Here is a 17,158-nt window from a genome sequence, read left to right on the forward strand (position 1 = left end):
TACATGGGCATATCAGTGTAACCTATATGTGCCTGAGTGTAGATGAGTGTACCTATGTGACTTTGTGTGTCTACAGGCATACCTGTGTAGCCTGTGTGCACCTGAGTAGAGCTGAATGTTCTTGTTTGAGCCTGGGTATGCACATGAGCACATCCATATGTGCACCTAGGTACCGGTTTACATGTGTGAACATGTATGTTCCTGTGCATATGTGTCTCACAGCACGTGTACCCCTGCAAGTCTGTGCCCATATAGAACTTATGCTATTACTTGAGTACCTCCTCTGTATATCTGTATAGTCTTCCCCATGTCCGCCAGCCAGACCTGGGCATGTAACATATTTGCCATGTGTTTTGGTGTGTACCTCTTATACACATTCATGTGTATTGTGTGGGCAGGCCTTCAAGGATATATAACTTGGTCTCTGGCCATCTTGGTATCTATGCTCATGTGGGAATGATGGTTCCTCCTTGCAATATGGTAGCCCATATATATACTGTTGGTTGCCCCATTTTGTGGCTCCAAGGTAACACATCTTGAGCAGTGTCCTAGTACACTGGGATGGAGGCTGCCTGCCTTGGCTTGATTAGAAATCCTAGTTTGTCGAGGAGGAGGGGAAGGCAGCACCTTCCTCTGCAATTCTGAGATTTCATTTCCGTGTGTGGTAGAGGAGATGGCCACATTTAATTTCCTGTCTATTGGGATGGGGCTGACTGGAATCCCTGGCAGAGCATACAGGAGATGGTTTGCTGGCTGTCACAGAGAGCTCTCTCCACATCGCTTTGGCTGAGCTAGCTGTGGTGAACCTCACTCTAGGTGGGTGCTGGGTGGGTGTCAGGCTGTGGGTCTCCAGGCTGTGGCCACTTAGCTTGTGGCTGTTTCTTCCTTGCAGGTCAGCTGGCCGCTGGAACCTGTGAGATTGTGACCCTAGACCGGGACAGCAGCCAGCCAAGGAGGACGATCGCCCGGCAGACAGCACGCTGTGCATGCAGAAAGGGGCAGATAGCAGGCACCACGCGAGCCCGGCCTGCTTGTGTGGACGGTAAGAGCTCCCGGCCTTCTGGTAACACTTCAGGGTACTGAGCCCAGTCTTCTAGGGCTTCTGTGTGAGCAGGCATCACTCTAAAGGAGCCTTCTCCAGAAAGCTCTGAGGCCAAGACTCTGAGGTATATCCCTGGAGTCAGGCCTCTGGGCAGTTGTTCATTAAGCTGGTAGATCTAGCATGATTGTATCCATGAATCATGTTATATACACATAGGGGTGGCCACTGACTACATGATTCCAAGTGTCAAAGACTCGAAGTCTCCACCCAGATGTGGTTCCTGTGCTCAACCCACTAAGATGTTCATTATAACAACCTGGACCACAGTGTGATAATTGTCCCCCAAAATCAGGAAGGTTCTTGTGAAAAGGATTAGCAGGATCTGAGGCGTGGTCAGAAACAGAGCTGACAAGATCCTGAACTAGATCCCAGATGGTCCCCACTGTGGATCTGAGATCTGGCCAGGGTCTACTTTACCCAAGACCAAGGCAAGAGGTTCTTTCAGGCCTTGGCTTCTCTGTGTAGCTTGGGGTTTAGAGTCAACTCCGACTGGGATCTTGCCCTCAGCTGGAGGCCCAGTGGTGAGGTAAAGGAGGCTCCTAAGCTTACTGAACCCTGACCTCCCTCAGTGTCTTCCATAGACCCCCTAGAGCTGTGGGCGCCCCACGCTCCTGCTGCCATTGTGGAAGGGCTTGAAGACTGTAGCAGACAAGATAGTATAGAATGAGGGTGAGCGTGCTGACCAGAGCAGGGGGTGGTAGAGGAACCAGAGGCTGCCTGGGTCTCTGTAGCCTAGTCTCCAAGGGCTCAGCATCTTGATCCCTGTGGGCGGGGTGGAAGCAGCCTCTTGGTAAACAGACTGGTTTTCTGGGACCACGCTGGGTTGATGGGAAACTGACAGCCACAGCACTTTGCCTTCTCTCCCTCATTCCACCAGCCTCAGGGAGACAGGGTCTGGACTGAGTGCTAATTGAATCTGGATCTGCCCATCTGAAACCAAATCCCTGTCCCTCCCCCCAGCAGCCTCCTGGTGCCTGAGGAGCCTGGTCCCAGAGACCCAAATTAAAACCTCACCATTTTCAAGGGAGGCCAAACAAATTAGTTTGCTCGAGCTTTCTGCACAGTGGGCATTTTCTAGGCTGCCCTCTAATTTAATTTTTTGCTTTTGCTGTTTTCTTGCTCTGTGTGCATAATAAGTTTCCTTGTGTGCCATTGTGTCTGCTGAAGACAGTCTGGGCCGTGGTGGCCCAGATGACATCGAACGCCAATGATGTTTAGCCTGGAGTGGTCTGCGCTGACCCTGGATTCAGGAGCAAAAGTGGTAACCCACTGCTCCTGCTGTTGTCATGGGTTCTCTTGCTGGCCGACTTTGTAGCTGTTGGTAAATTTGCTTGCTCATTCATTCATTCATTCATTTGTTCAATCATTCACTTTGTCAATAATTCATCCAAATGGGATGGATCAAGAATAGGCAAGTATAAGGGAGATTAAGTCTCAAAACACCTGATAGGACCCCCCCCCACACCACAGTGCTGTGAGAACTGGGGTGCCTCATCTGGGCAAGAGTACATCACTGCTGAAGGAGAATTTGAGCTGGGTCCTGAGGGATGAAGAGATCCCTAGAAAACTTCCCTCTGCGGAAAGAGGGAGCCGCCAGTGAGAATGACTTCGTAGTGTGTTCTTTCCTGGCCTTGGGTCTGAACTGAGGCAATTCTGCAGAAAGCAGTCTCCAGCACTGTGACCTTCTCCACCGCTTTATAGACCTGATCCACTCTACAGAAAGCCACAAGAAAAGAGACCCGAAAGCAACCTGGTCGCCTGCTCTAGTTCTTCTCTTTTTATCACAAATATCAGCAAGCAGACCTAACCTTGGAACTGTGCTTAGCGAGGGCAGAGCAAGTCTCTGCAGCACACGCTGTGTGTACTGATGCTCCAGGTTACCCCACGTGCCCCTTGAGGGTGTGCCCTGGACTGAGAACCTTGCTGGGCTCTCGGCAGAAAACCGTGTACACTCTTCCCCTAGCCAAAGCGTAGATGGGCTGTCTCCTTTTTTGATGAGTTCTCATGAAATTCCTTTGGAAGGAAATCCGAATAAAGAAAGCATGGCTTCAAGGTGACAATGGGGGGTTGAGGGGGGGGGACATGAGATCCTTGCTTGCCTTTGTCGGAGAGATGCTCCGGGGCACTGGAGTTTAATGAAGAGTGGTATCCATGGATGTCCTATCTAGAGCTGAGGGGGCTCCTGTGAGAGCTTTGCAGGAGGGAAGGCTGGGTTGGGGGTGCAAGCAGTCCTTGCATGAGAAGCATTCCCTCAAGTACAGACAGGAGCCCCGTAGTTGTCTTCTGCTCCATCTTCTGTGTGTACCCCATGTCATCCCCCTTAGGAGGCTTTCAAGGCCCCTGCTTGGCTGATGTTGATGGCTGTTAGCTTCCTGGGTGAATGGCAGTCTGCACTTCCTGGTAGAATGTGGGTCGGGAGGCAAAGCAGGTCCAAGGTTCTGACCCAAGGTTTCATCTTCATGACTGCTCACCATCCAGCGTTCATGAGCAAAAGCCCATGTCTTCCTGCACAGATGGGGACAACAGCAGTCTGTCTCAAGCCTTGAGAGCAGCCAAAGACACCAAGTGTTCTGTGATACCATCTGGGCACAGTTGTTCTTCTCTCGGTAACACCTAAGACTTCCATATATCAGGTGTGGCCAGGGGGACTCTGCAGGAGAAAAGGGAAAGGGGAATGTGTTTTTAGTACTGGTCCTTGTTTCTGGATTAGGACTGGGGCCCTTTATCTTGGGAGCTGATCCAGAAAAGATAAGGATATCTTAGGATAGGATACAAGGGGCTAAGAATGCAGACTCCACCCTCAGTTGCAGTTGGCTGATCACCCACTAGGTTCCCAGAGAGTCCTCAGAGAGGAACACATGTCACAAGGACAACTATATATCCCCATGCTGAAGAGTAACATCAGAGCGGTACCTCACACCCTCCTGCACAGACATCACAGTCAGTGTGTAGAGTGGAGACTAACCCTCAGAAGATCAGTAAATCTCCACGGGTCTTGGCTTTGACCAACAGTTCTTAGGTGTAGCCATCAAAACAACAGCAAAAAAGAGAAGGAAAGAAATCGGACTTTAGGAAAGCATAGACTCCTTTGTTTCTAAGTATCCCATCAAGAAAATAAAAATTTTGCTCATGAAATGACTCAAAGGTTAAAGGCTCTTGTCATCACTAAGCCTGACAGAGTCCGGCCTGCAGGACCCACAAGGTGTAAGGAGAGAAGCAACTCTCAACCTTGTCCTCTGACCTCCATACACACACACACCATAGTGTACTCTCCCACACATACACAAATAGCTGCATGGATACAACTTAAAAAAAAAAATAGAAAAAAAGAACTTTTAAGAGAAAAGGCCAGAGATGTGACAGCAGCAGGCACACACTAAGACTGACAGCCAGAGTGTAATCCTCAGGCCCCAGATGCAGAAGGAGAGAAATCATGCTCTCATGAATGTGAGAAAATAGAACCCACGGGTTCCTTAAACGCTTAACAGAGTCGTGGCATGAATGTAAGACTTATACCCACAAGAAACCAGGGTTGCAAATGGAAGACAGGCATGCAGACAGTTTCTAGAGCCTTAGGAATAAGAATAGCTGGAAATTGGACACAGCAGAGTGTCTCTCATGGCCCCAAGGAATATGAAGTCTGACCATCCACATTGGCTAGCCAGGCGGGGCCATGTGTGAGACTTGATGTTGTGATGCTGGCAGAAGAACACCATGCCCCAGAGGCCACACGCTGAGCCCGTTGCTGCAGAATGTCCTGCAGAAGTTCAGAGAAAGATTCCTAGTGGTCCAACTGGAGAGCGGCATTTTCCTTGGATAACAAGATCAGCCAGGCTCAGCAATCCCCTTCAGCATGCCTGCAGGAGCCCTGCCAGGACAGGTTGTGGAAGGGCCTTACTTACTACCTTGCATCTCCTTTCTGGGGAGACACAACCAGATTCCTGATGTGGTTTCATTTGGCAACTCTGAGGTTTTCTCAGAACTGTTCTCACAGCCTTCGGCCAGCCTGCGGGTCTGGACCTCTTCTTCATAGTGTGAGTTTTGGTTGCCAACGTGAGAATCCTAGGAGCTATCCTTGGTTTGTCAGGTATAGCAGTCAATGGCTCAATCCAGTGACACCCAGCCATACCTGATGTAGGCAGTTCTGTAAGCTCCTGGAAGCTGAGAGACACTTAGGAGGTGTTTGCTACACTTTACCTTTCCCAAGTATAGCCATCATGCTTGAAGATCATCCTGATCTACGTGTAGCTTCCACTTCAGCCCCTGGTCATCCCTGAGCAAGCCATGGATGGCATCTGGAAGGATGGCCAAGGAAGAAGGGCCTTGGTTCCCCGGGTTACCAACTTGCATCAGGACCACCAAGGAGGCATCTCTATGGCAGCATAGTCTAGAAGTTTGTCCAGCTTCAGCCATGGCCATGGGGTTTGACGGTCACTTCGTTGATAGCCTGTATGCTTCCTTACAGTCTAGTGCCAAATTACAGAGCATCGTTTGGGCACAGTATCCCTTGGGTCCTTTCAGATCTTATTGTTCTGTGTCTCAGAAACATAGCAACCTAGCAGCTGTCTGATGAGCGTGCTGAGTTGAGAAGTTGATGGCGTGCGTGTAGTTGAGAGGATCCTCCTCGGGGCTCCTGCTTAAGACTTGGGCTCCCCTGGGTATGCCTAATACAGAAGGCCCTGCCCTGGTTCTAGGGTGCCCTGATCTAGATGAAGGAAAAGAAGCTTCAGAATGGAGAGGGTCTTAGCCTGTGCCTCCTGAAAGCAGCTTGAGCTACTGGGAAATTGCTGCCTTTCTGTGCACTAAGTAGGTCGATGGACTGCTGCGAGTGCGGGGATGAGCATGCTTAATTTTCAACATGGTGACTCCAGACGTGGTTGCCTGGCAACCACGGAACAAGGGACAGGCAGACAGTCTCCTTGTCCAAGTTCCTTCCTTTCCTGATAGAATGTTTGAGAACAGGATTCCTGTGTCATCTATGTCTTTTCCCAGAGGCTCCCCAGGGCGAAGTGTTACACTATGCGTTTGGCAGTGGGAGTGGGGTGGGACTGACTGGGGAGGCAGTGCCATCCACACTGCCGCCTGTGCTCTTCCAAGGAGCTCTGCTCAGAGACCTCCACTCCGGAGTGACTGCTGCAGAGAAGAGGTTCAGGACAACATGACAGGAAGTGGAGTTGGAGCTCATTAAGAAGAGACGACTCAGATTTAGAGAGGAGGTTAGTAGAACAGCAGAAGTAAGGAAGGGTAAGACACACAAGTGCGGGTATGGGTGCCACAGGAAAGTGACAGACAGGTGCCCAAGTGTCTCTTCAGTAGCCATGCAGACAAATGACACAACACAAGGCGGCTAAGGAGTTTAAATGAGGCCATAGGGAGGCTCCTTTGGTTCATTGGACAGCTGGTGATACCCTCGATCACAAAGGCTACAGGGAATAACGGTGCTTTTACACTAAACAGAATTTGTCTTGTTTCTGACAGTCTCAGGAAATAAATCTGGGGAAAAGAGTAAGGTCCATACAAGGTCAGGCTTCAAACATGGCTCTTCTGACATTCTTATTTAGGTGTGCATGTGTGTGTGTGTGTGTGTGTGTGTGTGTGTGTGTTATAGACACACATATATATGTATTATGCATATACATATATATGAAAGAATATATGTACATATATATGAACAACTCTAGAAATATTGCAATGCTTTATTAATGATATATTGGAAAGAAAAATAAAAAGGAATATTCTCTCTATCCTGCTAACCTTCACAGCAAATATTAGTTGTATTAGAAGTCTGGATTCATAGTTGTCAAGAAACTTCAGCCAGACTCTAGGGCAAGGGGCTCCTTTTCCTTCTCCATGTCCCTAGGATCTTTCTTGTCTTTCTGTCCTGCCTCGGGCCAAGTTGGAATTTGAGCAGCCCACATTGCTCCTCTGTGGTCTGGAAGATTTTCCCCGTGTCCACCGATTTCTCAAGCCCTTGATGTGGAACTTGCCATGAAAGTGGGTCAGCTATGTGTGCTGAGCCATGCTGGAGTTTGTGGTGTCCAGGAGCACACACCTGCTGCTGTCACAGCTCTACAAAGCCCGCTCTACGTTAGGCTTCAGTGAGGGCAGCTAGCTGATGGTCATGAGGTTCATTTGCCCAGAGGATGAAGCTAGAGAATCCAGATAGGGTAGGCAGTCCCTGATCTGTGATTCTGCGCATCACCTGGGGGCAGAGAGATGCCGGGCTTTGAGCAGGCCTGATGGTGTCAGACCAATTCATTCTTTAGTCCCTCGTCCTTATGAAGGGACTCTATGTTGATGTCCTTATCCCAATAGCTCCAGAAATTTGGCAGAGATGTAGTATTTCCAATACTGATGTTGGAAACTGGTTAAAATCTTATTTTAATAAAGTAACTAAGTGGTGTGAGGAAAGGGGAGGGGGAGTACTTGAGGAGTAGCTGTGTGAATCTGGCTGGTCTACCAGCTAGCCTTGCAGCCTTACAATAGGCAGGAGGTCCTGGCAGGAGCAGAGATCAGACATGGTTCAACGTAGATGTAAGGAGTCAGTCCCCTGCCTCACCTCACAATGTAGCAAAAGCACTGGGATGAAAGAAGCCATCATGGGCAGCACTGGGTCAGGCAAAGGGAGAGTTGGGCAGAGCCAAGTGTGAAGGACCTGTGGGAGCTGGGTTCTTTGGTGTTGTGTTGTAGGAAGGCATCCTGCTGGGCTGTCACCTTGGGGGACCTTCCACCTGTGCTCTCTCCATTGGCACGTGGTCACATGCCAGCAGTGCCCCTTGCTGCACCCTGAGAGCTGAGAGCCAGCCATTCAGGGCATCAGAGAACACGGTGGGCAGCAGGGTCTCTTTCTCAGGAGAAGATGCTTTTCCTTCCTTGTTTCCATTAGGCCACTCTCCTACTCAAGGAGCATCCCTGTAACTGGGCAACTTATAAAGAACAGAAATTACTTTCTCTGTGTTTCAGAGGCTGGGAAGGCCAATTCCAGTGTTGCCTGTGCAGGGTCAGCCAAGGTCACCATGTCCTCACATGGGCAAACTCTCTCTTCACGATGCTTGACTGCTGGCGTAGACCTGTTGGTGAGAGTGCAGACCTCTATGGCTCAACATGCTGTTAAGCTTTCAGCGTGAACACTGAGAGACGGTGGCATTTAGGAAGAGTGTAAGCTCTTAATGCAACTGTGCAGCTGCAGACTGGTCCCCTGAGTTGTGGGCAGAGAAGCACTAGAAAGCTGTGTGTGAAGCCTTCCTGCAGCCTGGTACCCCTTTTGTGTCTGGCCTCTCTGCTTCCCTGAAGCCTAGATCTGCCCTAGGGTGAGGGTCTGCAGTTGGCTCACACTACACACGTGTGAGAACCACACATGAAGATTTCAGGTTTGCCGAGTTGACTGGTACACACAGCCATTATTATTTTTGTTTATAAACTCCTCTTTAATTTAGCTATCCAAACCACAGTAGCCTTCTAACCCTGCTAGGAAAAGAAGGGCAGGTAACATCCAAATTAAGCGGAACTGAGAAAGCAATAATGGTCTGAAAAGGAGAGCATGGAATTTGACAATGATTGAAGTTGGCTAGCCTGAATTTGGTAACTAGATAGAAAGCAGGGAGGAAGCAAGAGAGAGAAGAGGCAGAAGACTCAGACTATCACATAGGAACAGAGGATGGGTCTGCCCAACTTACAGAAATCAAGAGGGTCAAAGAGAACACTGCAGATGACTGTCTGAAAATGTGTACGATGACTTCAGGGAGAAGGGCACAGACACCCATAGAAAGGCACAAACAGCACTAACTCAAGACATAGTCCAGTTGAAGTGTGACAAGAAGAATCATAACCGATGAGCACAGGCTCTCCTGACAAGAAATCCCCAGGCCAAGATTTCTCTGGTAAATCACTGAAAGCTTCAGAGAATTGGAACCAATTGTCCTCAAACCCTTGGGGAACAGCGACATGTTGAAACCGCTTTTTTACCTCGCTCTGTCTCAGCCAGAGTTCTCTAGAGGAACCAAACCAATAAAATAAAGATGTATTCAATAGTATTCATTAGATTTGGCTTACACACTGTGGTCTGGGTGGTCTAACAATGACTGTCTTCACACCAAAGAGGCTGAAGAGAGCCCTCTAATTGCTCAGTCCACAAGGCAGGGCACCTCAGGAGTCCCAATTGGCATCTGGAGGGAGATTGTGGAGAGCCACTAGTCTTCAGTCAACATCGGAAGGCCAAGAAAGCTGGTTGTGATGTCATCAAAAGGGGCCAGAAGCAGTGGCTGGTAGTGGTGGCAGCAACAGCAGCAGCTATCAACAAGCAGATTTAAAACAAAACAAAACAAGCATGAATTTTTTTCATCCTTTCTACTACCTGAATCATTAAAGAAAGACACTCCCACCTTCAGAATGGGCCTTCCTATTTCAATTAACATAATCACGAGACTTGTCTCAGGCATGGCCAGAGGATAAGCTAAGCTTACATAATCTTGCATGGGCGTTCCTGGAGGATAACAGTATTAACCACCACATCTGTGATTCAGGTATCATCCTGGTGGTCGAAGAATCAGCAAAGACATTTCAAGTAAAATTGTAGGCCTTAGACGTCTGACCACAACGGCCCTTCATGACATATTCCTGAAACCACATTCTGAAACCACATTCAGTTAGAAGGACTAGGCACCGCATCCCCATGGAATTCCTCTCAGGAATGCAAGGTTGGCTCAAGATATAACAGACAGCCACAGTCATACACTTATACACAGTGGTGTCAATACATGCAGAGAATGCTTTCTAGTGAAACCTTGAAACTTTTACAATAAAGATACTGGACATCCTAAGAAAGAGGTTAATCTTAAGCAGTGCGGGGCTGTCTCTTAAACGCCTGCTCCCAGTGCCATGCTGGATGTAGGGAGAGAGACAGGATGCTGTGCTTCATGTCAGAAACAAGACAGTGTGCTCTCTCTGTACTCCATGAAATGTGCATGGGAGGGTGCGACTGGACCAGTTAGGCAGGAAGTTGGTGAGGAGGAGGAGCAGGAGGATGAAGAAAGGAGGGTGAAGGCGACATCCCAATTGGAAAATGGGCAACGTAAAATCCTTGCTCATAGATGACCTGTGCTAAGAAAAAGCTGAACCCATGCATGATGTACACACACACACACACACACACACACACACAAGTTAAATAGTACTCAATAAAAGTTTGGGGCACAAAGTACATAGATTTTGTGTGTTCTCTGCAATGACATCAAATGGTAAAATTCGCTCTGGGAAACCCAGAGCTGATTAGCTAAGGACTTGGGGGATGGCTCTGTTAAGAAAGTACTTGCCATAGAAGTGTAAGGGCCTGGTTCCCATCCCCCACCTTTTAAAAAGTAAGAGTGGTAGCATGTATGTGTAGTTCCAATGTTGGGCAGGTAGAGGCAAAGGAACCTGTGGAGCTGCTGAGCACCCAGTCTAAACTACTAGACAGGTTCCAGGTCCCACTGAGAGACCTTGTCTCAAAAAGCAGGTTGATGGCTCCTGAGGGTGTCACCTTTTTGCAAATATGCATAGACTTGGCTGTAAAAAATAAACCCCGTGCATAGTATTGTCAAGAATAGGGCACTCAGCAATAACTGTAACACGCCAAGGTATAGTGGCTTATGCCTGTGACTCTAGCACTTTGAAGAGAGACTTCTTAGGGATTTATAGACAGTCTTGGCTACAAAAGATCTAGTCTGGAGAAAGAAATAAAGTAGCAAATAGATAATCGGTTTGCCAGGAAGTGATCTTTTATACCAGTTGAGACCGAGGTTGGCTTAGGAGCTCTGTCCTACTCAGGTTAGGTTCTCTGTTACTCTGTCAAATTTCATAAAACACTTCATCCTTGGCATCTCTTCTCTCTGCAGCCTTGTATTCCATCCCTCCCGAAGGAACTGTCTCCTTCACTCAGCGTCCCCTGCACAGAGCCTGTCTCCTGGGTCTGAACTTGCTCTATTGGTGTTGTGCAGTCCACCTAAGATCTCTGTGCTACCCGGTCGGGGTTGGATCCTAAGCAGCTTGGTCACGAGCAAGGCCAATGAACCTGCAGGGCCCCAGCCGGGAATGTGGGGTTCCTGCTGTTCTGGGGTGGCAGTGCGGCTTGCCCGTCCTTGATGTTTAATGTGCTCAGGACACACCGTGCCGATACTGACGCTCAGTCTTCATGGTTTAATCAGTGTGTGGGAATAATCAGCATGTACAGGAAGACATAGCTTTGAAAAGTCTTTGAGGAAATTCTCTCCAGGAAACCCAGAGCTGATGGGCCCAGCATGGGGTGACAGCCTGCCATGCTCTGATTATGGCCATCGGTGGGGGACACTCTGACACTTCCTGGAGAAGGAAGGGTACAGGAGGCCTGCAGGAGGCCACAGAACTGCAAGCCACTCCTCCCTGGACTGCAGGCAATCTGCCGACACTGTGTTTGATGATGTCCACGTAATGCTTGGTGATCTGAAAAGGACGGAAGCAGGCAAGCCACCCTCAAGTGGCAGGTTTGTGTCCCCTGGTTCCTACTGTGTTCGTGTCTGCAGGAGCGTCAGCCTGGGCAGGTGGCTTGCACAGTGTCCAGCTCTCCTGACTCTCAGAATGGGATGTAAATGTGGGTGATGTCCAGGAACCCCAGACCCCAGCTACACCCAAACTGGGCAGCAGGGCTCTTTATACAGTTACATTCTAGCCGTAGCCAGTGTGGACGGAACCTGACTCCCAATTCCCTCCAGTTCACCAGAGGTCTTGCATGACCCATTTTCATACAGTTTTAGAAAATCCACCCAGAAAAACCCTGCCAGTATTTTGGAGGGGCTCTAGGTTACAAACTGGGAAACTGAGGCTCATGCAAGGTAGAATTGGCTCAATGCACACAGTTGGGGAATAAGGCCAAATGGAATGTCTATTCTTCCATAGAAGCACCTGAGCTGCCCGGGCCTGAGACAGTGGGGTACAGAAAGCAGAGAGTGAGGTGTCAGGAAATAGAGTCTGCCCTGTGGCATGCACCATGATGAGTTAAGAGCAGACTGAGACTGAAGCACCAGTGGAGAGCTTCCTGGAGGCGGTGGCACCCATGCCAGGTCTCCTAAGGAACAGATTACATCTGCAGACAATGCATCTAGACAATTTGACAACACTGGCCATTAGTTGGTCCATCCAGGGCAAGCCTGAGGCCCAGTTCCGGGAGCAGTACCTTCCAGACTCTGAGCGAGGTGAGAAAGGTGTCCGGCTTCACAGGGACTATGCCCCAGCTCCCCCACCTACCTACACACATACACTGTCCCCAGTGTCATAGAATATCATCAGCTTTAGGCCAGTAGAACATTTCCCTGTGGACACTAGGTCACAGGACCCAGGGATCTTAGGGAATGGTTTAATGGAGAGAGTTCAGCTCCACCCCACAGGCCTACCAGAAGCTGAGTCTGGGGTAGGATACTAGATCACTGACTTCATGAGTTCCATCCTCATTCATACACCCATATTCCAGATTCATAGGGTAAGTGAAAAGGTGGCAAGACAGGATGGCTTCCTGGAGGAGGAGGCTTACATCCCTACTGTGCTTTGAGCCATGGGGTGAGATTAGTGTTATTCCTAGGATGGCGTGTCCCACAGGTCTGTGTGCAGGTAACTGATGGCAGTGACCTGCCTACCACAGCTGACCCGTCGCCATCCCGCTCCCCGGCCCCTGGCTGGCTCAAGGCTCAGCATGACCCTTCTTTGAACCCTGCTGGTATCTTTGATGGCAGCTGAGGTTTCAGACCAAATTAAACCATTTGCTGAAGAACAGATGAAAGTCGGGCAGCCTTTCATTTTGATATTCCAATCCACTTTGATCATGTGATAGGGCTGCGTGGAGGATAGGGACAGGCCTGTCTCTTTCCTGTGATTGATGGAGGGGTTGGATGCTTCCAGTCACCTCGGACATGAGCCTGGCTTTGCATTCCTGGGATTGGGCATTCTTTCAGCGGTGGCTGCAAAAGCTGGCTCTGGTGTTGATTGTCCTCTGAGCACTGAGGGAGAATGACCTTCTACACACCCACTACTCCTCCAGGACTCCACCATACCAAGTACCTCTGTGGAGCACTCCAGAGTGGTTGAAAGTGACCCCGAGACCTTGAGCCCAATTTGTCCCTGAACACCCCAGAGTTGGGGTCTAACTCTGGCATTAATTTTATGATTTTTGTGGGATGGGAACAGTTTGCTGTGAAGAACACCAGATGCATCTATCATGCCTGGATGGACTATAATCGGGTAACAACTCAAGACGTCCATCACCTCCTTTTCCTCTAGAGGCCTTTTCTTCTCCTGATGTAATGCTCTCCAGCCTTTTAGCCTGGAATGCCTATGCTGGACTGTTTAGCTCAGGGTAGGCAGCTGTGTAGCTGACATCATAGCTGGAAGTGGGGACTCCTGATCAAGACATCTGTCATGTTCATGGACTACCTACCTGAATAACAGGATGAAGGAGGGTCAGCCAATCTCCCAGGCCTCCATTTCTGTGAATGCAGCATAAGGCAGGGTTAAGGTGCTCTTTTTAAACATCCTGAACGTGCACTGGCAATTTCCATGTCATTATTCCCTACACATTACAGAATAACAGCTAGTTATGTGGTGTTGACTTTGTGTTAGGTATTATAAATAATCCACGAGTGATTGGAAGCTTAGCCATTGATGTTCATAGATCTTTCTGCCAACATTACACTTTTTAATGTAAAGATTTTGATCATCTGGGGATTTAGGAGTATTTGAGGGTACTGAGGGACAACCGGGTCTCCTTTGAGTGATGCTGAGATCCTCAGTGACTAACGTATTGAAATGTCCCCAAGCATACCATCCTCTGGGACCTGGTTTCCCTCTTATGTGGTGATTCCTGGTGAATCATGAATGAACATCTACTCACCGGGGATTTGGAAAACTGGAAAAAAAGGTACTACCGAAGTCCATCTTGGTGAACTGGAGTTTACTGGGTACTCGTACAGCATTTTGGGTGAGGGATTACTTACAGGAGCAGACATCCAAGACAGTTGTATCCCCAAACCTCACCCCAACATAGGTAATAACTCACAGAGTCTGGGGAAACGTAGCTCATTATACAACACTGAGTCATCAAGACAGGCTGTGGAGGGCTTCTTCCAGGCAACTTGGCATGTCTTAGGATTATCTCTTCGAAGTCCTTTTTTGCTTTTATAGTGCTTGGGATCATGAATCTGATATGTTTTTAGAGAGTTCCTAAAGAATTCTGAGTTGTTGGCTCCCTGAATTTGGGGTGCTTCCCCTCAGAATAGAATGTTTCACCTCTGTACTGGCTGGTTTTGTGTGTCAACTTGACACAAGCTGGAGTTATCACAGAGAGAAGAGCTTCCGTTGAGGAAATGCCTCCATGAGATCCAGCTATAAGGCACTTTCTCACTTAGTGATCAAAAGGGGAGGGCCATTGTGGGTGGTGCCATCTCTGGGCTGGTGGTCCTTAGTTCTATAAGAAAGCAAGCTGAGCAAGCCAGGGGAAGCAAGCCAGTAAGAAACATCCCTCCATGGCCTCTGCATCAGCTCCTGCTTCCTGACCTGCTTAAGTTTCAGTCCTGACTTCCTTTGGTGATGAACAGCAATGTCAAAGTGTAAGCTGAATAAACCCTTTCTTCTGCAACTTACTTCTTGGTCATGATGTTTGTACAGGAACAGAAACCCTGATTAAGACAACCTCCCTTTAGATCATCCTTATCTTAGTAAGCTTTCCAGCATGGTGGAAGGTTTTACCTGGGAGGACACTGCTTCATCAGAGCTGTGTTACCACATCCTCAGATGGTCTTTATGGGGCAGCATCTACACCATTACACAGGCTTACAAATATACCCGTGGAGACAGTTTAAAGAAAAAAACTGCTACCACATAAAACTACAGATCCAAATAAGTGATTGTCCTGTAAGAAACATTGCTGAGACATACAGTGGGCACGTGTGTGTGTGTGTGTGTGTGTGTGTGTGTGTGTGTGCTATGATGTTGAACTCTGACCTTCTAACAGAATCTCTGCTTGTCTGCTTTCCTGGACTCCACAGCTGAACTGAAACAAGCCCTCTGCTTCTGGTGTCACAACATGTCATCTGTGGGAGCCATTCACACCTTGTGTGGCAGCGTCTCCAAATCTTTTCCCGTGCACAGTTTTGTCCTGTGACGACACTGTTCTGTTTGTCTACTCTGCATGGGTTTCTCTGAATTCTAAGTCATCATGGAGCAAAACCACTATAAACACAAATGTGCGTCTTTTGCGGTAACCATGTGTGCATCTCTTCCTGTAGGAATGCCTGTGTGTCGTGGGCTGAGGCAGTGAGTATCAACAGCGCCCAGGGATTCTCCAAGCTGGTGCACTGTTGAATGTGGCACCACAGCCCCGGACCTGCCATTTGGTCTGAGTTCTTGCCAGCCTTTGCCATCCTCAGTCTTTAATTTTAGCCACCCTCTTGGAAGCACGTGGAATTTCCTGGCAGTGATAACTTGACTCTCTTTATTAAATTTACCTGTGTTTAGCGCTAACACTAAAAAAAAAAAAAAAAAAAAAAAAAAATCGTCTGGTGCCCTATTGAAGAGTTAAATGGCTACCGCCACAGACTGTCTACCTGCCCCTCCCCACTGCTGGCTCCTGCTCCTTTATATAGGCCCTGTCCATGGCTGGCTTCTGGTTCTTTGTTAGATGTATTTCAGGAGGCCCTCTGCCTTCTGTGTTATGAGTCCACTACCTATACACTTACTTGATAGGTGGCTGGCTTTGCCTTTTACCTAATAGGACACTTTGGTAAAGAGAAATCGTCATGTTCGAAGCGTCAAGCTCTGTCTGGCTTTACAGCCAATGTCCGGCCTTGCGTGCTCTACAGTCCCTGTGCCTGGGTTCCACACTCAGGCCCTGTTCCTCTCTGATCTTTATCCTCTGTGGTATTTGGCAGAGCTCAAGTTTCACCTCTCTGCCACTGGAATACCTGACAGATCTGGTGTCACTCGTTGGAAAGTTCCAGCATTTTTCTTGAGATGATGATTTTGCGTAACGTTCTGAAAACACTTTTTTTTTGAGGTGGAATAGAGGAGATGGGGGCCTTGTCTCTGATTATATTATGTCTAATTAGCTAATCATCTTGTACTGTCTAATCAGTAGCAAGCAGAGGCTGTCATCACTCAGATCACCGTGTGTATTTTGTCCCCCCCTCCCATGGAATGCTAACAAACTCATTTCTGTTTCCCTTTTTTTCCTTCTGCCTCTATAAATGTCCCGAGCGGAGCTGGCAATGCAGGGATAGCAGGTCCTTCCCCTCCCCCTCCACACCACCCTCCTAGGCCCAGTCCATGAGAACAGGCAGTGGGTGCCACAGCGTACTGACGTGCAGCCTGCCTTGAAAAGGCCTTTGCTTTTCTTGTGTGTTCACAGGAGCAACTGTGGGGACCACAGTGTACCTGTCTGGGGGACTTTCCGTCTAAAAAGGAGCTTGGCCCTATAGGAAGCTTCTGTCTTTCTCCTATGGAAAGTGCAGCAGGATGAGGCCCCAAGTCTCCTGGGCCCCATCCTGCCTTCCAGAGGAAGATGCTGAACTTTAGCTAAAAGACAAACTGTAAGCCACCTGGCGTGTTCCCTTGTGTCTGGGTGGGACCAGCGCATTTAGTTTTAATTACAGGCTTTCTATAGGGAAGTTTTAGGTGTATAGAAAAAGAGAGTAGAAAGCACAAGAGGTCTCCCAGCCCAACACATGTTTCCTTACACTAGAGATTAATCTCTTGGAGCCTACTGTTACACTTGTTAATACCATTGTTTGCATATTCCCTTTAGCCCATGTGATGTCATGGGCTCTGAGCTCTGTCATACGTCACCATTACAGCATCACAAGGCATAGCTCCTCAGCCCTAAACCTGGACCAATCTTGCGGATAGCAGGATGGCTCCCTGGCTACCTTGGTGAGAAACTGAACAGGGGCTGCTCACGCTCTAGCTCTAGAAACACTATATGGAAGATGCTCCACGGATCCTCTTAAGATGGAGGCTTCTTCAAATGGCCTGGCCCCAGCCTGCCCTGCCACCAAATGGCTA

The 17,158-nt window shown here is 48.6% G+C and overlaps 1 protein-coding gene across 1 annotated transcript in view; it reads left to right on the plus strand.

Moving 5' to 3' along the window:
* Positions 1–17,158, plus strand: part of Tafa5 (TAFA chemokine like family member 5) — a 141,350-nt gene that overhangs the window by 60,083 nt on the left and 64,109 nt on the right. Inside the window, exon 2 of the mRNA XM_052161510.1 lies at positions 893–1,042. Within this exon, the coding sequence (XP_052017470.1) occupies positions 893–1,042 (150 nt within the window). The remainder of the gene's footprint in view (positions 1–892; positions 1,043–17,158) is intronic.

This window comes from Apodemus sylvaticus, chromosome 17 (assembly GCF_947179515.1).
Source record: "Apodemus sylvaticus chromosome 17, mApoSyl1.1, whole genome shotgun sequence".
In the NCBI taxonomy this organism is placed as follows: domain Eukaryota; kingdom Metazoa; phylum Chordata; class Mammalia; order Rodentia; family Muridae; genus Apodemus; species Apodemus sylvaticus.